We start from the raw sequence: 21,511 nt of genomic DNA on the forward strand, positions 1-21,511 counted from the left end.
GAGGCCTGGATCAATCATTATCAGCTTTGTAATAGGTTATGGCTGTAAGACAGTAACGTTCAAACAGTATTTCACCAAGAAATTACATTGAAGAGTTGAGATTGCTGCAGTCTGGCCACAAACCAGCAAGCAGGTGTCAGAAGCATCTGGAATGCAGCATTAAACTGAGACCTAATGCAAAAAAAGCACATTATACCAGGCCCAATTTGAAATTTTGCTTGGCAGTACATTTACATCTTGTGCAGATAGAACACTTATTAGGCAACCTATCACTTGTACACATACATTCAGGCACTAAAGAACAAAACGGAAACAAAGGTCTCATGTAGATAATGCACTGTCACTGACCCAGATCAACGCCTCTCTCCATACAAAGTCAAGATAAAGAAAAGGCAGGTCAGGCATTCACATACAAAACCCGCGCAAATGCTGGAAAACTAACCTGAAGAACAGTTAAGACTCGAGACACAATCATCCAGGCTTGTAAATTACATTATTTTGCTGAGTACAATATTCAAAACCTTAATTTAAATTGCAGTCACAATTATGCTTGTTGCTAAAGCAACAATTCTACCTATTTACAGAACTGGGCAAAGAAAATGAGAAATCCTGAAGTTTCCAGGCACAACAGACATGATAGATTTAAACTACCTAAATGTTCTCAGGTTATTCTTCAGACAAAATATAAATTGAATGTTGATCTTTCCTAGAAATGATAGCATTTTAAGGTTTAAAGTAACCTTTCCCTGTTCAGTAACCAAATGCCTGACACACTCAGGGAAGGTTTTTCATACCACTTTGATTAAAAAAAACAAAACAAGTTGTCATGAAAGACCCAAAAGGGATCTGAACCCAGAAACGTAAGTTGTCTTCTTCAGTACAAGACCATGTGTCTGTCTGCACACAATGCCACGGGTTTTATTCAGGCAGAACTCAATAGCAAATCTTGGCAGATTGACAGCTGCAGTCCCTGCAGGCTTCATTGGTATCAACACAACAAAAAGACACACCTCTGGCAACAGAAGGCTCCCAAAACACTGAAAACTCGTGCAACGCCACATCTTCTCTTAACAAGTCAAATAATATCTGTCCCTCCGTTTTTACTGTCATCCATCACCCTCAAGTTTTTTAGCTTGTGCGTTCAGCTCCTCCTGTCCCTTGATACTCTTTCCCTATTTTACCTGTCTACTTCCTCTTGATACTCCCTCCTTTCTGAAGACCTTGCCTCTTTCCACCGTCCATAAGTGCTCACATCTACCCTGGCAACAAAGTGAGCAAAGCATATTGTCACACTAACAGCCCTCTTAGGCTTCCAGACACAGAGAGATGCTGCGGTGAAGCCCCTTTCCTGTCCAAACACAGGGGAACACAGTGGCTGACAACACAACGATGGCACCACGCACAATGTTTGGGGTCTCCATGCCCATGACCCACAACACCATGGGTCCAGGGCAGGGTGGACACTCTACCTCTCTGGAAGACATAGCAATAGGTGGCAAAGACTGACAGAGCCACGCCCTTCCCTTCCCTCTGCACTCATCAAAAGTCAGCTGGTCACACATCCCCTTAGGGGAGCAGCAGCAGCAGCATGGTCCTGCTCCTGGAACATCTCTCAGCTGCGTGCAATGCTCTGCAGAGAGCCCGCAGTACGGGTGAGTCATGTTGTATTGGGAGGCAATGTTGTTCACTGGAAGGACATCGGGTACAGACTTGCATTTTCTCCCCATTTCAGCATGCAGCCTGTACAGAGGTTGCATAGCTCTCGTGTTTTCCCCCTGACTGTAGGTGCAGTGCCAGATGCCCTAGCCAGGCTCTGCTCTTTAGTTTTTGTTCCATTTAATCATACAGACATGCCAGTCTACTGGCACTGGAGAATGTTTCTGGTAAAGGCCATATCAGCACCCCATCACCCTTTTTCCCTGTCTTTGCCCCTGCCACAGAAGTTCCATACCCCACTTTCCCTCCTGCAGTTTTCACTTCCTTACAACTTTCGGAACATGTGGGTCTTCTCTAAGACTAAAGCTGGCAAAGGTATTACTTGAACTCTTCTGCTGATCCATTGCTGTTTAGCTGCAGCTGTGCTTCCCACTCCACTTTTTCAGCTGAGAAACCTAAAGCACCCACGTTTTCCGGGGTGCAGCAGCAGGAAAGCTATGGCAGGGAGCCTGGCTAGGGATGTTATAGCTCATCACAAGGCTGACAGACATCTTGATTGCTGCTTTTTTTTTTTTTTTTGTGTGGGAAAGTGTGGAGGCAGTTTCTAGGATTGAAGGATTCTGGCTATGAAGACCCTTTGGAGCTTCATACGAGCTGACATGTCAGCTGAGTGTTGACAGCCTATCAGGCAGCTGTCAGGGCATGGTCCTGCTCTGAACGGGGTGCTTCAGCCAAAAGCCTAGGAACAGGACTGGCAGGCCATTTCTTCTGCAAGCTAAAAGGGAAGGAAGCAGGGAAGGAACAGATGCTTCCCAGGGAAAGATGCATGTTTTCTTGTTGAGAATAGGGGAGAGCTGATCTCCATACTGCAGGACTTAATCAGCCTGTACTATCTCCCTTCCTTGTCCTTAAAAGCCTCTCCTCTCCAAGCCAGGGAAGCAAGAGGACAAAATTTATCACTCTTCCCTTTGTCAGTTCTCTCTCCTTTGTCACTTCTCAGAAGAGCAGGGCACAAGATTCACCCTCAACCCTCCCTTTCCCTGCATGGTGTGCTGCTGCTACTTTTCAGCTCTGCTTTTCCTTAGTGAACAATCCAGTCCTAAGTCTGTTAGTTTACCTGAGGGCTGTTGATCCACTAGCCAAAGGCATCAGCCCTAGTGAGACCACATTAGGAGTACTGCTCCTTCAGCAAGTCCAGCAGAGAGCTACCAAGATGATCAGGGGACTGGAGCATCTCCCATACGAGGAAAGGCTGAGAGACCTGGGTTTGTTCAGCCTGGAGAAGAGAAGACTGAGGGGGCATTTCATAAATACCTATAAATATCTAAAGGGTGGGTGTCAGGACAATGGGACTAGGCTCTTTTCAATAGTGCCCAAGGACAGGACAAGGGGCAATGGGCACAAGTTGGAACACAGGAAGTTCCACCTCAATATGAGGAAAAACTTCTTTCCTGTGAGGGTGGCAGAGCAGTGGAACAGGCTGCCCAGGAGACTCCACAACCTCCCTTCTCTGGAGACATTCAAAACCCACCTGGATGTGTTCCTGTGCCCCCTGCTCTAGGTGTGCCTGCTCAAGCAGGTGGGTTGGACGAGCTGATCTCCAGAGGTCCCTTCCAACCCCTACCATTCTGTGATTCTGTTGTACTTGATATTAGAAAAAAAAAAAAAAGGAGAAAGAATCATTTAGGGAATAGATAGACACTCAGCTCTGCTGTACCTCTCTGCAAGGGCAGTGTTTTGAGCAGTGTTTGGAGGATGGTTTTGCAGACCTTGATCATGACTTTGCGCACTGCAAATTTTGCCCTCCCATTGCTAACTGGTTAGCCACTGATCAAGAGGTTCTGCAATCATGGGACTCCATAGGGCAACAGTTTAGACTCCCAAAATTTCATCCAGTGATGGCAAAGTCATGGTAGTAATTTGCACCAACAGCAAGTTCTGACCCACCATGCTATCCCCAGTGCAGAGAGGCAAGCACTAGCCCTACCAGTCCAACCTTGTGCCCCACATCCCCAGTACCCTCCAGTAATCTAGGGCAAAGCACACAGAAGAGTGAAACCTCAAGAAAGTAAAGCACAGTTCTGTCTTCCTCCTCAGACAAAAGCAGGGAGGAAGCAGGAGGAAGTCAGCTCACCTGGGGTGTGCTCACATAGTAGCTGCCACAGCTAGAGCAGGATGCTCATCATTCCATACTCAATTCCATCTTTGTTTGGCCAGTGGCAAAAAAAGTCAGAGAAGTCATCAGGCAGCAGGTGAAATGGTAGCATGTATGAAAAAGCAGGAACAGAAAACAATCCAGGAACATAAGTAGAAACAGAAATTAGACTTGTTTTTGCATGTGAAATCTCTTTACAAGCACCACCGGCAGAGGCAAAAACAAGCTACAATCATCTGCTCAAGGACAGGACAAGGGGCAATGGGCACAAGTTGGAACATAGGAAGTTCCACCTCAATATGAGGAAAAACTTCTTTCCTGTGAGGGTGACAGAGCAGTGGAACAGGCTGCCCAGGGAGGCTGTGGAGTCTCCTTCTTTGGAAATATTCAAAACCCGCCTAGATGTAGTCCAGTGCCCCCGCTCCAGGTATACTGCTCAAGCAGGGGGTTGGACAAGATGATCTCCAGAGGTCCCTTCCAACCCCTACCATTCTGTGATTGTATGCGAGACAGACATTGGGACAAAATGACACCTCCTAAAGCAGCTCCCAGAAGGGCTTGCAAGCCAGAAAGCCAACATTCATCAGATACCTTTCCTTCAGGTTCCTCCAAGCCACATGTAGTGGGATTTTCAGTGTACAGGAGGACCTAACTCTTGTCCAAAGTAAGACCCTCAAAATGCATTTAATGCTGTATAAACTCCCCAGAAGCAACAGCTCCAGCCTGGGTCTCTACTCATCTTGCACCAGACTACTGGCTTAAGATATGCACAGCCTGATACCAGCCAGTGTTAAGCTATGTGGACCCTTGAGTCTAACCCACCAAGGCACTTATGTTATGTGAAATAGCTAAATGTCCACTCTGTTTCCATCACAATAAAGACTCATTATTTTTCATATAGAAAAATTAGAAAAATAAATACAGACAAATCCCACGCAATCAAGGTACATCTACTCAGTGTCTTCTTTTCAGTATGGTTAAGAAAAGCAACTTCTCACAGTCAAGAGCAGCTTACACCAACAATTCGCACTTTCTCTAAAAGGGGGTATCCTCCACTCGCGACTAACCAATTCCAAACCTTTCATTTGCATGAGATTTTAGCCAAACAACAACACTTATTTACAAAGTAAGAGATTAAGAACCCCATTAAAATTAAAATATTGCATAGATTTTACATATCATCTTTTACCTGGCTGTTGTTGAGGAATTTGTAGTAACGAGTCGTAAAACAACTAAGTGGATTACTACAGAGATTGTTCCTAATCACTTCTCTCCCATAATAAAACCATGAGGCATTTATTATTCAAAGTTACAAGCCACTGTGTGATCTCCTGTTCCAGTTAAACACAGAGGAAGTTTTGTTTCTGAGAAAACAGGATTAGGGCTCTGTGGCTTGAAGAATTCCACCATTCGATCAGAAATTCCTGTCTACCAGTCTTGCAGGCTGCCAAGTCTGGCTCCTTGGCTCTTGAACAGCATCAGGAGGATGAAAACCACATGAAGACTGGAAAGATGTGCAAAGCCAGAGGCAAAAGAAAAGACAGGGCCACTCAGAAAGATGATGTGCAATTCCTGAGTTGCTGGTAGATAGGAAAAGTTTCTTGGAAGTTCAGAACTCTTCTTAGACACATCTGAAACTATTTTTGCGTGATACAAGTGAATTACAACATTCATGTATGGGTGATGTACAGCACACATCTCTTGCAAGAATTCAGTAACTACATTAAGAAGAAGCTTCAGCTAATGCAGTAGATACAATCAACAACTGCATGGTAAGAATGAAGTGTTACAGCTACTCATTCTTCAGTCTAAGAACAGGTACAGACTAGGAAAGTCAGCACAAACATGACTATTGCAGCACCCATATTTTTTCATAATGTGGAACACAAATAGAAAATATCCTGCAGATGTTCCTTCCCTCCCTAATCCATTTTTCATTTGCACACACCCATTGCCCAACTACATATGCAAAATCCATGTAGAAAAAGTGGCTATTACATTGCTAGATATATTTGGGTTGAGATCCCATAAAAGCATCTAAAAGAAAACTATGTTTCCTATCACCAGTTGAAAATACTGTTCCAAAACTCATCATACGTGTGCTTGTTAGCATATTTGAGACTTCTAATACACATACCATATTGTATCTAAGCTTCCATCTAGCCTATAATGTATTATTCCAACACAAAACAGCAGTGCCACAGTTCAGTTGGATCTTGAGAAGCCAGGCAATACCAGCAATTTTTTTTTTCCATTTGAAAGTATGTGAAATGTACAACTCTTTTACAGGTATATAACTGTTAAGATATGGGCTAGGAAATCTAATTCACAATATTGACCAGCTTCTTGCTTTAGATTCAGTGAGAAGGATGTTTTGAAGGCCACGACCTAGCTGCTAGAGCACTGGACTGCCCAGGACCTATTCCCAGTTGCCACAGTCATGATACAACTTTAGATAAAGCTCCTTATACTTTCTGTCGTACAGTGCAGCCATAAAGCAAAAAGTAAAAGATTCAATGTTCATATCTGCATGAATTACCCCTCTCAATAATATAAATGCATATACAATAAACATGTGCGTATGTGTTACGCACATATTGATGTACAGATACAGATATGCTTATACATATAGAATAGAGGATGTGTGCGTATAGCCTACTATACACAATAATGATAGAATGCAAAGCTTATATTAGAAACTAGAACATGCCTAACAGATTTTACTCAAGTTATGGATCTTTATTAAAAAGCCAATCATGGTAAAGAAGTTCAAATTATCCCTAACAATTCTTTAAGGCGATTATAGTTATGATGTAACTTATTGCATTTATTAAAGTACTAACATATGGAATGCTCCTTTTATGTCAAATTGCAAGTTTCCCAAGACACACAAGTAGGTTTTATAAACTGCTACAGTATGAATGTTTCATTTTGCTGTGACTTTGCAGTGGCAAGTCCTGAAGGGTTACATATTACCACAGACTGTAATTTGCTCAAAATGAAATACCAAGAGAAGCCAAAAAAATTAATCTCTTCACGCCTGCATTAATGGAGAGGACTGAAGCCCAGATCCAGCAAGCCCCTTATGCCAATTCTTTTTATCATGTGCATATTTTCAAGTGCGTATAATCAAATTAAGTTGAATAGGAAATGCACACGGACAAATCTTAAACGAAGGGGAAGCATTAGCAGCACCTGGGCTAGGCAGAAGTAATCCATTGGCCTCTTCTGCTCTTCATCTTACTGCTGTGAACCTGTTACATATTACTCTCCTCTGAAGCAATGTTTTAGTCTGTTGTACACAATCTATACAGACTCTGGTTCACGCTATCACATCACATTAATAACCTAACAATATTTTGCTGTGCTAATTTTATTTTATCACTCCTGAGGAAAAGATGGTGGTGATAGACCTGGTCAACTGGAAATACAAAACTCAAATACTGATTTCATTTATGTTCTTCTGCTTACAGAAATGAAAACAGGAAATGAAGTAGCTTCATGAATGGTGAAACAATTGCTTTTGCTAGTCTTAAATCAAACACTAACACCTGCAAATGCAGGGTTGCAAGGTCTGTTCTTTTTTTCAGACGTACAGACACTTGCTTTAAGAATTGGGCCGTTTTGTTTGGTTTTGATGGTTTGGGGTTTTTTGGGGGTTGTTTTCTTTTGTTTGGTTGGGGATTTTTTGTGGGTTGTGTTTTTTTTTTGTGGTTTTTTTTTAGTGAAGGGTGAAGAGAAACAGAAAGCAGAAGCCAGGCACAAATAAGTGCATAATGTAATACAGAGATCACCAATAGAAAAAGATGGTAAACTCTAAAGTCAAAAACAAATATGTTCTGCAGCAAACAATTTTCTGATAAAAATACATACTCTATAGGAAAAATGCCTTTTCTGTCCTCAACTCCCACACTTGCATGACGCTTCCAAGTTCCAATTAGAGTACTACTTTCCCTGGTCTGAGGGGGAAACAGAGTTTTCTATTAATTTAAACCTACACATAACTGAAATTTAATCCCAAATTAAGAATATGTCCATACTGAAATGTTTCTTTAATTGCAATCAATAGTTATGCCTTTTAAAAAGGTTCATTCACACATTATTTGTCTTTATTAGAAAAACGGCAATTAAAAAAATAAAAAGCTCAGCCATAGCAGTTCTAATAAGATTGTAACAAATGTTTATTGAGCAGTACAACTCATTCCAAAACATTATTGTATAGTATCCAGAAGCTTGTCAGAACGTGAAAGATAGACATGCTTTCAAATTTTTTATATATATGCATACCTATAAATATATATACACATACATGTAAAAAAAAGCCTCAAATCAGAAGGTTTTATGTGTGTAGTAATGTACTAGCAGTATTGTCCTGGTAAGATACATGTCCTCAGACAAAAACACAACTTAAAAAAAATAGTGGAAATATTGAAATGTAACTAATTACTTTTTAAATAATTTTCTTCATTTTGATTTTTTCTTACTAAAAGAGACAAATTATTGACAATAAGGATAAAAACCATACACCCTTGTATTCACATTATAACTAAAGAACTTCTTTGGAACATGTGAAGTATTGCTGTTTTTCATTCTGTCAGTCAAAACATCTGGATTTTAGTGGTTTTATAGCACAAATGGCTTGTTCAGAGTATAGCCTTTCCCCATTTAAAAAAATTTATACCCCCATTTCATTCTCATCACATGGCTAGCATATGTTTCATGCCAACTTTATTCAGGCCAAAACCTGACGTAACTCATCAGGCCAATGAGTTACTACAGGAATGTAAAGCAAAGAAAAAAAAATCCAATCAAGTCAGTTAAAAAAAAACCAAACAACCACAACCCCAAAACACCAAAAACCTCTACACTGCTCTGAGAAGGGAAGAGATAAACAACTATCAGATTCCTGGTTTCTCTCAGAAGGTCATCATAACTGAAAAGAGGCAGAAGAAAAGAAATAAAGGATGAAGAAGAGGAGCTTGGTTTCTATACAACCTGTCATTGCAAGTGAAGTTTTCCAAAGTAAGTAGATCACATAAGAGCAGGAAAGGAATGCAGAATATTGAAATATTTCTCTTTCAAATAAAATACCAAATGAAACCAGCTTGGCCCATGGTGTCATTGTTAAAAACACTGTTGCTTTAAATTAAGGCTATTCCATTTGTCAGCACATGTCCTCCTCAGGTTCACTCACCATTTACCTCTTATTTCAAATAAAACTTGGAGATAACAGAGGTACAAGATGACCATTATTCAGCTCCTTTTATTTATACAGAGAGGAATGCAAAATAAACAACAATTTTTTACTTTTGGGGGGATGCAGGGTGGTAATTTAATCTTTTTGTGGTTTTTTTTCCAGTAAAGGAAAAACAGTACTGTGTACACAGTAAAGTGTGTACACATAGGCCCTAATTTGTCTCTTCTGACTTTTTAGCAAAAGGTTTGCTGCAATCTAACGCTACTGCCTTTTACTGTCCTCAGATTTTATTGTTATAAAATGCAATCATTGCCACTTAGCCTTAGCATTGTCTCAAAGTCAGTGAGGAGACAGCCAGCTGATCAACTCTGAAGCAAGGATTAGCCAGCAGAGAGATAGAAGAACATTCAAACTGCAGATACAGCTACCGAAAGTAAGCTGTTTAAGTGTGGACCCTCTCCAAGGCGTTACCTGCACCCATTGCATGCCACCACACGGAGTGTCAGGACTGTGAGACAGAATGACTCAGGGGGAGCAGCAGAAGAAATGACTGAGGGTAGAAACCTGTCAGAAGGAACTGGCTGAAGACGGAGATGATGCCAGACTGGACCATACAGAGTTAGGAGCTGGATAAGTACATCAAGAATGAAGGTACACGTTGCAGTCAGGCAACCTAACAGCTCACTGCTGCCAACAGGGGAAAGATCCTGCTCTTCCTTTGCACTTCCTCTGGAAGTTTGCTGAGCCAGCAATGAGCCATCCTATTTACAAACCTACTAATGTCTTCTTGACAAGTGAAAATATGTGATGATTTTATCAATTTACTTTAAGTGAAATCTGGTGTGATTTCACCTGAGGGAGAGCAGCAGCCCACAAGCCCTGGACAGTGCAGATGACTAAAGAATAGAGTACAGAATGACTTTGTCAAGGAACAACACTGAAGACAGACTGTGATTTCTTGGAAAAGGCCACCTTGGCAGAAACAAGAAAGGTAAGGCTCATAAGCAGACATTATAAAGACAACAACTCAAAACAAGCAGACACACCTCAAGGTTTTGAAATACCTTAGCGAAGTGCTCTTTATTCCTCAAGTGCCAATGTACACTTAGATGATAACCCTTTGCTACTATCAATTATCACACTTGCTCAAGAAGTATAGGACAGTGGCAAATCTAACCATTTTAATTCTGTGTTGTGGCACACGATGGAAACTGATGGGTTCTTCATAGTCTGCTTTCCTTGAAAGCTTGGGAAATCTTTCTCTAGACACTTCCAAGTACTTCCAAGTCAATTGGGAAGCACTGGAAAATGTCAGAATGATTACACTTGCAACCTCAATTCTGTCTTTTGCATCTATGCATTATTTATACAGCATTTAAATAAATGATCAAACACTATCTTCCACTGGACATCTGCATCAGTGCAGAGCAAGTCTCAAGTTCAGAAATGAATACAAATCTATAATAAAGGAGCAGATTTCCTTACACTCCTTCAGCTGTATATGTCAGAAAGTGAACAGTAACCAAAGACAGCAAGCAAGAAAAGTTAAGCTTCTGGCTAACATAACAGAGAAATGACCAGCAGGACAGTATTTTGTGTCTGGTTTCAACAGAGTGACGCTAAGGGAATGAGTTCATAACAGTGTGAGCTGATTTAAAGAAGGTCCTTTTTCTTTTCCTGACAGCATACTCCCACAACTTCAACCAGCTCCAGCATTCTTCAGACCCTTCCACAAGGCATTGATCTGGCAGAGAATAACCAAACAAAAATACTGCACAGGCTTCTGCCAGATCCATGAGTTAAATCAATTCACAGAGCTGACAGGAGGTGAGAGAGGGCAGCAATACCTCCCTACATATAGCTGCAGAAAACCTATGTCCACCTAGCTGCCTGTGAAACTGCAATTAAAACATATACCGCATTCTCTCATTATCTGGATATCAGATTTGAGAGTACATGCAGTTCCTAACTGCAAATGTAATCAGCCTCCACATTTATGTCTGAGTTCAATGACAGCTGCTTTTGGAACGTGAAGAAATGCTAAGGACTTGGAAAACTTCTGGCAGTTACCTGTGTGTTAGCTCCCACTTGCAACACGGAGATAACCACATCCTTCTCAACATTAAGACAATGCTTGTGAGAGATACAGTTATCAGAGCAGTAAATGTTACAGAAAACCCCAAGAGAAAAATGAGTACCTGTCTTCAGAGCCAGGCTCACTAGTATTTTAAGTAAGGCCTAGAATAAGGATACAATAAAATACTCTGCAGTTACTCATAATCTAGCACGGCTTATTCGAAAAAGCTAAAGAAGCAGAAAACCTGTGGGGAAAAAAAATGATGTCAGGATCTATACACACACTGAAAGGGCTAAAGTAGATTCACAGAAGACAGACTTCACAATCCCAAATATTCTTTTTACACAGCTGTGAAAATTTCATTTTTACAAGCTTCTGAATCCACACAGGCACAGGTGAAACACTCATCATTAACTCTGGTTACCTACAGAGGTTATTTCTGATCAAAAATATAAATAAACCAGTGATGCTGTCACCATTGAGAAAAACCTGGAACATTGTAACACTACGTAGTGGGACATGAGCTTTCACACAGCCAATTACATGAATAGGGAGGGAGCTGCATAACCACAAGCTGTTGCCCTGCCAATCCCGAGAGCACATAGTCATGGGTGATACTAAGGAAAACAAGCAGGAGCAACAGCTCCATCCCCATCTCATCTGCCTATCCCCTGGCACCTTCAGAGACCAGAGTGATGGGTATACAACATGCCAAAGCAGAACTCAATGGGAGCTGGATAACTTACACTCTTTGGCAAGCCAAAGAATTTGATAAAAATACTTCTACTCGCAGTCTCTTTAAAACCATGCCTCCTAAAAATCATAATAAAACAATCTACGACAAGTAAGAAAAGCGTACAAGTATTCTTTACAACAAGCCTGTCCATTTAATCAGACTTGGAAAGTCTGGGTTTATTTTTTTGCTCTGTGCCAGGCATCCTCTGTGCCTGAGGCAAGTCACATTGCCATCACACGTACTGATTCTTCCTCCATACAGTGACAAAGATGAGAGTTCAGGAGGTATCAGGAGAATGCACACACTAAAGCGTATGAGGCAATCAGACAGAACACTGATGAGCATCCCAGGAAAGCCCATAGGAGTGTGTCTTCAATAGTAATTAATTTTCACTAATGACACAATATACAGTACATAACAATAAAAGTTGTCAAACTATCAAAGGACAATCACTTCAAAATAAAAATACATAAACATACCAACAACTGCAATACATAAACATGCAAAAACTTCCTCTCCCATTTGTCTGGTGCTCTCAATAACTGCAATGCATCCCAGTTAGTGTAATAAAACACACAAGAATCCATGAGTACAGGAGATAAGCACTAAGAAAAGTTGACAAAGAAAACTACTCAGCTCCCACATTGCTTACAAAAGGACACTCTTGTGCAACCACCTATTCCAAACCTCCACCTTTTTCCAAGTTTTTTAAGAAAAAAAAAACCCAAAAACAAAACCACACACCAACAAACAAATTCACATTACTCTAGGCTGAACATACTGAACTGCACCAGAGGTGTCACATCAAGCGACGTACCAGCAGCTCTTTGTCTCACACAGCGAGAGACGCGCCACTTTGGCTTTTCCTTTGACCTGACTTGCAAAACAAGAGAAGTGGCAGCACATTGCGGGGCAAAAGCACAGAGGCTCTACCTGGCATCCTGCCAGCTAGCTATAACAGATTTTGGTACTGTGTTGTTTTATATATAGCAAGAATCAGGTCCCAGCCTTCTGCTCAAGCTTCAGATTTCCAAATGGTGTGAGGAGTAATTGCGTGTAGAACAGGCTAATTTTGAAGTGAAAGAGGGCACAGGCGATGGTGTGAGCAATACTGGCAGAGATGCATGATGTCAATCAGGAAGAAAAGAAATGGAATATCTCTGAATTGTCATGTGAATTAAAGCAAGACTATTTCTGATAGGGGGAAAAAAAAGGTAGAAATTGCATGAGACTGGACCTTTACCCCTTTGATGTTTTAGATCTTCAGTGTCTCCCACTATCCTGTTTCCACCCACACAGGTGCATCTGTAAGTATCTGTAACTATGTAAAGAGTTATTTAAGTTAGCAAAACTGAAAACACTAACTTTAACCTCTCAAAATACTCCTGAGGGAGCACAGGGAACAGAAGGGAAGGAAGGAAAAAGAGCAGTAAAGTATATAACCTGGCAGACCTGAATTGCTTTACCATATGAAAACTGCATAAAATAAAAATTAAGGAAACAAAAATGCATATTAGAGTAAGCCAAAAAAAGGCGAGGGGGAGGTGCAAAGAACCAAAAATCTGAACCTACAACCAGCTCTGAGGTTGAAAATTTACAGAAAATTCTCAATAAGATCTCTGCATGTCAGTATTATGACTGAAGAGAAGGCACTTACTTAAACTAAAGGCATTTTAAAAACTTAACTGTTACACACACTATTCAAAAAGCATTATGGAGCAATTAACATGTTAACTTGAATAGAAAAAAATCTAAAGAAAAATATTGTGTACTTACTATCATTTAGTGTCGTGAACTCCAGGAATCGATATTCATAGCAAACATCTATCTTGGTTTCTACCTGGGGCCTCTTCAAAGTTGAATAGATATTACCAGGTCGTTTTTCATCATGCTTCTCCAGTTTATTCAATCCACAACCCATTTCAGCAGCTCCTGACACAAAAAGGCAGGGAAAGGAAAAAGGGAAAATGCATAAACACCATTCATTTTAGTTTTTTTCTTTCCAGTTTCATGCAACACAATAGTACATTGTGGTGATTTTTAGTTTATAAATACAAGTGACCTACAAACTACATGAAACTGTATAATTAATTAAACACCCAGATAGTAACTGAAGTATACACCACTGATATCAACCCTCAGGCATGCTATTATTTTATTGGAAAATCGACAGTTTAATGCATGTATTTTGCATCTTTCACATATATTCAGTAGTACACTCTGGAAGACACACATACCATTATAAAAAGTGGCTGAAAATGCAAAATAACTTGCTAATATAAGGGTTGACAACTTAATAACAATTTCTGTATATGCAATTACTATAAGAACAGATAGTACCATCTTTTACACAAATCTTTGTAACATTCAAATTAATATCTAGACTTGTAATTCAGTGGAAGAAGCAAGCTTGCTCAGAAGTACCAGCATTTAGAAAACTACCTCATTTCCTTCCACCTCATTTTTTCAGGTAAGTCACAAGAAATAATGGCACTTTACAGAAGCCATCTTCAAACCAAAAGAGGCGCATGACCACAGAACTGGACTAGGTAAACCTAATTCTCTCTACTAAGCCACCAGTCCACAACATTTTAAAGGATTACTCCTGACAATCATTTCTGCTACAGATGAAATGTTTCTCAATATCCTGCACATTATGGTTCATCCAAGTATGAAAGAATGGAAGAATTGCTTGGGGAAAATACTCAGATAACCCAAATCCTCTCATTCCTCTTCAACAACGCTGGTCTGACTAAGGCACATTATTTCATCCAGAAGTGAGTGAGAAGCTAAAGAGACACCAGCTAGGCATCTGAGGTTTCTCATCGCAACCCACCCAACATCCTGCCTCCACCTACACGGAGAAACTCATGTTTCGGGGACAGGGAGAGAAATGCAGAGCAAACACCCAGTGACGAAGAGGGGATCCCGCAGGCCACCCTGAACACTTTGAGGGATGGGATCCATTAAGTGTAAACCCACTACATGAAGCATGACAAAGATCCATGTTTCAGCCTCCCTGGGACCTCTGACAGATAGGAACGAGCACCTGAAAAACTTCAGTCACACACTAGGGCTGCCTTTACCTTGACAATTAATAAACCTAAAGGGAGAATAAAAAATTAGTTCAGGTTCCCTGTCTCCAAAGATGTGTTTGTAAGCTTATGCCACAGCTCCACCCCCAAATCATTAGAAAGTCAGTCAAGTTTCCAGCCCCAATGTATTTGGAAACTACTTGTAGGCATTTATTTATACTTACATTACGCTTTAACTTTTGTAATTTTTGTCCCTTCCTCATATTTCCCTGTGAAATCATTTTTATGATTTCCCATATCTTGTCCCTTCCCATATTTTGCTAGGATAAATGTACCTAAGTCCTTTCCCACCTCTTACAAGACAGGATCTCTGCTCCATCAACAGGCTCACTCTCATTCGCATCACTCCTGTTTTCACTTCTCTGCATGAACACAGGTGACCATATGTTCAAAATTAGATGTTAACACAGCCTACAGAAGTAAAATTGATGCATCCCTATCTCTACTGCAAATAACATGGCTACTGTACCTAAAATAATCAGTCACAGCTGAATAACATTCACAGTTTACCGTCAGCTTCCCAGTAGCCAAAGAACACTTTTCTCTTTATTTTTATCCAACATGGCCAATCAAGGAGTTTCCAGCTCATCCCCCATAAACTATGCTCTATCCATTTGCATTTCTACTACTCAGTAAGAATCTCACCCCTTTCTCCCGCACCCCTGGAAGAGCTGGAAGTCTTTCCAGGCTCAGCAATGCCGCCCACCATCACATCACCTGCAGAGTCTTCAAGTGCACACCTACGTCTTATTGCAAAGTCACTAATAAATGCATCAGAATAGGACCAACCAACGCACTAAACCTTAAAAAAAGATATTCAAACACACAGGAACTGGAAGCAGAAAAAAACATTTAGTAGAAAGACCTGCAGCAGCAAGAAAAATTGATGATGTGTCATATGCGTTCCTGAACTTTAAATATTTGGGGGATTCATCCAACAGAAAACAATCCCTGCCTATTTTGACAGAAAAGTAATAACTACTTTAACTATTTTAAAAAAATGAAAGCTAGGGTTTGGGATTGGGGGGGGGGGGGGGGGGGCATTTAAAGTTAAAAATCATCAAGATCTTTTTCTGTTCCCTAAATGATTCTTTCTCCTTTTTTTTTTTTTCTAATATCAAGTACAACAGAATCACAGAATGGTAGGGGTTGGAAGGGACCTCTGGAGATCAGCTCGTCCAACCCACCTGCTTGAGCAGGCACACCTAGAGCAGGGGGCACAGGAACACATCCAGGTGGGTTTTGAATGTCTCCAGAGAAGGGAGGTTGTGGAGTCTCCTGGGCAGCCTGTTCCACTGCTCTGCCACCCTCACAGGAAAGAAGTTTTTCCTCATATTGAGGTGGAACTTCCTGTGTTCCAACTTGTGCCCATTGCCCCTTGTCCTGTCCTTGGGCACTATTGAAAAGAGCCTAGTCCCATTGTCCTGACACCCACCCTTTAGATATTTATAGGTATTTATGAAATGCCCCCTCAGTCTTCTCTTCTCCAGGCTGAACAAACCCAGGTCTCTCAGCCTTTCCTCATATGGGAGATGCTCCAGTCCCCTGATCATCTTGGTAGCTCTCTGCTGGACTTGCTCAAGCAGTTCCACATCCTTAAACTGAGGGGCCCAAAACTGGACGCAGTACTCCAAATGTGGTCTCACTAGGGCGGAATAGAGGGGGAGGATAACCTCTCTCAATCTGCTGGCCACACTCCTTTTAATGCAGCCCAGGATACCGTTGGCCTTCTTGGCCACAAGGGCGCATTGCTGGCTCATGGTCAGCTTGCTGTCCACCAGCACTCCCAGGTCCTTCTCAACAGAGCCGCTTTCCAGCAGGTCAGCCCCCAGCCTGGACCGGTGCATGGGGTTGTTCCTCCCCAGGTGCAGGACATTATACTTGCTCTTGTTGAATTTCATGAGGTTTTCCTCAGCCCAGCTCTCCAGCCTGTCTGGGTCTTGCTGAATGGCAGCACAGCCTTCTGGTGTATCAGCCACTCCTCCCAGCTTGGTATCATCAGCAAACTTGCTGAGGTTACACTCTATCCCATCATCCAGATCATTGATGAATATGTTGAACAGGACTGGACCCAGCACAGACCCCTGGGGAACACCACTAGTGACAGGCCTCCATCCAGACTCTGCTCCATTGGTCACAACCCTCTGAGTTCTGCTGTTGAGCCAGTTCTCAATCCACCTCACTGTCTACTCATCCTACCCATGCTTCCTTAGCTTGCCTGTGAGAAGGCTATGGGAGACAGCGTTGAATGCCTTACTGAAGTCGAGATAGACCACTGCTCTCCCTTCGTCGACCCAGCCAGTCACACCATCGTAAAAGGCTGTCAGGTTGGTCAAGCATGATCTCCCCTTGGTGAATTCCATGCTGACTACTTCTGATAACCTTCTTGTCCTCTATGTGTCTGGAGATGACCTGCAGGATGAACTGCTCCATCACCTTTCCACAGATGGAGGTGAGGCTGACTGGCCTATAGTTTGCCAGGTCCTCCTTCTTGCCCTTTTTGAAGATTGGAGTGTCATTTGCTGTCCTCCAGTCCTCGGGCACCTCTCCTGTCCTCCATGACCTTTCAAAGATGATGGAGAGTGGCTCAGCAAGAACATCCACCAGCTCCCTCAGCACTCGTGGGTGTATCCCATTGGGGCCCATGGATTTGGGAGGATCCAGTTTGCATAGGTGATCTCTGACCCAGTCGTTCTCCACTGATGGTAAGTCTTCCTTTGTCCCAATTTGTCCTCTCTTCTCTGGGGGCTGAGATGCCTGAGGGCCAGCCTTAGCAGTAAAGACCAAGGCAAAGAAGGCATTCAGTAACTCTGCCTTCTCTGCATCCTGCATTACCAGGGCCCCTTCCTTGTTCAGCAGCGGGCCCGCTGTATCCCCAGTCTTCCTTTTACTGCTGATGTATTTAAAGAAGCCCTTCTTGTTATCTTTGACATGCATTGCCAGATTTAATTCCAAGTGGGGCTTGGCCTTCCTCGTCACATCTCTACACACCCTGACAACATTCCTATATTCCTCCCAACCATTAAGTAAAAAGCAGCTTCTTTTGCCCATGCAATATGATTAGCTTAAGTCTGAAATGTTATTTCTTTTGATATATACTTGTGTATTGTACATTAATGTGCCTAACAAGATACTATGAGTATTTCCAAGGACTGTAATGGAACACATCTAGCAATATACTTGTGCTTTAATATACTGTAGAGGGAGGAACTAAGATAGCAATGTGTTGGCAATTGTATAAAATTTCTTGTTTCAGCCACAGCCCAGTAATTCTTACACATCATAAGTATACAGTCCGGCATTTCGTAAGGAAAAAAATTCCATTTCAGAGGTCATTAAGCAGCAGTGCCTGCAACCCTTAGCTATGCAGAGTCTGAAATCCACAGGACTCTTCAGACAGTGATGGCTGCAGAAGGAAGCCTTGGGGACTCAGTATTTCATGTCATGGGGATTTTTGCATTCTTTCCTAAATTGGGGTGAAAGTGCTAGAAAATACAAGCCTGCTCTTCCCGCAGCAGCCACAGACACTCTCCTGTGCTTCTCTAGCAAACATTTCCTCGGCCCTTTTGAGAAAACGGGTCCACCCTCACTGCCTACGCAAGCAGTGAACCCTGCAAACAGTGCCAACCCACAAGCCATTCAGCACAGAGATAGCTGCCACTTGGGACTGGCTGAAAACATACCCTTTTTTTGTATTAATTCACTGAGTGACTGCTTACCAGACTGATTTTCACCTTCCTGCTGCTTGGCTAAAACTTCAGGTAGTATACTTGAGCATTAATACTTCCCCACATTTCATTAAGTAGAAAGTTATATTTATGTTACTAAAGCACACATATAGAATAGAATATTTCCACTTGTATGAAACTGAGGTATCAGTAGAAAAAATAAGTTTCACAATATCACAATCTTTTGCACAGTAATTAGAATGCAAGTGCTGCAGCAGTAGAATATAAATCTTCATAAATAAAGTTCCTACTTTAATGCAGGAGTTTAAGTATTTAAAAAACATCCAGAGGTATGAATACTTAAAGTTTTATCAAAGATACTGATGACAAGTAATCACTGAATCACTAAATTCTGCTCAATGTTATCCCACAAACTTGCTACTGAGACAGCTTGCTCTCTAATCTTCCAAGGACTTTCAACATCAGTTATTACTATCTTCCTTCCTTTTCTTTGCAGCAAAGTTAGTGCTGTTCAGAGTCTTTCCATCCTCGTCTGAAAACGTCTCCTTGCTTTTCAGTTACAAATCTAGTTGTCAACAGGACATTATTCACCTTCTTCATTTTCCACATTGAAGTTATCTAAGGGTGAGGTAAGAAATGTTCATCACTGATGCATTCAAAGTAATCTAAACCCACTTCACTCCCATTTTTCAGCAGGTATATTGTTTTGCTACAAGGGTTGCATAAGGTTACTGTTCTACACTTATTTGTCCTGGTTTTCTATACCTGCATCTGAATTCTACTTTTTTTCATTCAGTTTTAAAACAAAATATTATCACTAATATTCACTTTTTAGTAAATTAAAAACAATTCTTCAAAAACGCTGCAAAAAATTCAAATATTTTTTGCTCTGCAGTAGGTTCTAAAATAAGCTTTTCCTTTTTCATTAAAGTCAAAATTAACTATCGACTCACTAGTTCCATACTTACAAGAAATACCTTGAGTGAGAGAAAAAGTAACATCTAATGAAGAACTAAAATGAAGATTTAGCTTTGGTCTCTTCCAGCTACACATGCTGGAAAAACTAATTCTGCCCCAAAACACACTTACATTGCCAATTAATCTTATGCGTGTTCTATGATCTAGATAATCTCTACCATTGTTCTTATATTCAGCCATGTGATGATGATAAAACTAGAACTGAAACCCAGATCTAACAATAGATGGGGGTTTTTAGTCTATATCTCATTTTAATTTTGCAAAACACAAAAAAATGGAAGCTGTGATGAGTTGCAGAACAACAGCAAAGCCTACAGTCAATTCCTGAGTTAGTCTTGTGAATGACAGCAAAGGCCCCCATTGGTTAGGAAACTGGCAGCTTTCTTCTGCAAACTGAGTTCAAAAATTTAACTGAGGTTTTGTATATCCCAAGCAAACACCCAACTTGCAAGCCACAGAATAAGCCTCTTGCAGCCACCTCCTTCTCCCCATTACTGTCCTCCATCCTGTATTTTGAGACTAGAAGAGTAGATGCTCTGGGGACCGTCTCAAGGAACAGGAGAGAAACCCACCCCAGCAGGGCAAAATGATCTGCCCCTGAACACTCATTCCTGATACAAGTTTTATTGAAACTGGTACCACCTTTGCCATGAACAACAAAAACAAAAACCACAAATAAAAATCACAAAAAGTTGTACTTGGCAAGAGAAAAAACCAGCATTTCCATTTTTAATCACCTCCATGGTCCATGAAAATGAGTGCATCTTGAATAAAATATAGGGATTTTTATAGCTCTTTTAGAGATCTGCCAAGAGTTCAACTCATCATCTCTGAGCCTAAGCTTTGTTAAAATACTCTCTGCAGCTTGGGTTTGCTTTCTCACTTTACTAGCTTGTGTTCAAAATAGATGAAGTACAAGTTCAGAATTAGCAAAGAGGAATAGTAAGTGAAAATAATATAGAATCATTAAGGTTGGAAAAGACCTCTAAGATCATCAAATCCAACCATCAACCCAACACCACCATGTCTCCTAAACCACGTCCTTAAGTGCCACGTCTACATGTTTTTTTGAACACTGCCACGGATGGCGACTCTATCACCTCTCTGGGCAGCCCTGTTCAAAAGCCTGACCACTCTTTCAGTGAAGAAATTTTTCCTAATACCCAATCTAAACCTCCCCTGGTGCAAATCGAGGTCACTGAAGCAACCTGGCAGAAAAGAGCAACACCCACCTCACTACAGCCTCTTTTCAGGTAGTTGTAGAGAGCAATAAGGGCTCCCCTGAGCGTCCTGATCTCCAGGCTGAACAATCCCAGTTCCCTCAACCTCTCCTCGTAAGACTTGTGCTCCAGACCCTTCACCAGCTTCCTTGCCCTTCTCTAGACATGCTCCAGCAACTCGATGTCTTTCTTGTACTGAAAGGCCCAAAACTGAACACAGGATTCGAGGTACAGCTAATAACTTATTTTCTTGGTAATAGCGGCCAGGCCTCAGGATTACTTTCCAGCAGGAAAAGGGGAACAAAAAAGAGAAGAAAAAAACCCTGCCTTCTATTTGATTTGGGGGGGGGGGGGGGGGGGGGACACAAACAAACCTAATTTTCTAATGTATCACCCCTTCCTTTCATGGAACTCCTTAACAGTTTATCTCCAAGGAATAACAATGAAAATTACACTGAAACATAACAGAACCAGGTGGCTAACAGAAGTTTGAATAGATTACTAGACTAAGTAATTTAAGGGATGTTTATCAACTAAGTATATATTGGCTAAATAGTTTACTTCAACCATATCAATATTATGGAAAGCATTGTGTCAATGACTGCTTACAGGGGTGATTTGAAAAGACTTCCTAAACAATTCTTTTAAATACATATAGTACTGGAGTCAACTCCAATATTGCATTAGGCTGAATATTCAAATATTGTC

The 21,511-nt window shown here is 41.2% G+C and overlaps 1 protein-coding gene across 4 annotated transcripts in view; it reads right to left on the reverse strand.

Moving 5' to 3' along the window:
• The window catches only part of RFTN1 (raftlin, lipid raft linker 1), a 102,495-nt gene that overhangs the window by 75,704 nt on the left and 5,280 nt on the right, over nucleotides 1-21,511 (reverse strand). For 2 of the 4 annotated variants that reach the window (XM_075083179.1, XM_075083178.1), the window contains exon 2: nucleotides 13,598-13,753. In XM_075083179.1, coding sequence (XP_074939280.1) covers nucleotides 13,598-13,742 — 145 coding nt within the window. In that variant the 5' untranslated portion in view covers nucleotides 13,743-13,753. Of the gene's footprint in view, nucleotides 1-13,597; nucleotides 13,754-15,207; nucleotides 15,279-21,511 lie in introns of those variants that run through there. The other 2 variants (XM_075083177.1, XM_075083180.1) reach the window with 2 other exon arrangements.

The sequence above is a fragment of the Phalacrocorax aristotelis genome, chromosome 2 (genome assembly GCF_949628215.1).
Source record: "Phalacrocorax aristotelis chromosome 2, bGulAri2.1, whole genome shotgun sequence".
NCBI classification, from domain to species: Eukaryota; Metazoa; Chordata; class Aves; order Suliformes; family Phalacrocoracidae; genus Phalacrocorax; species Phalacrocorax aristotelis.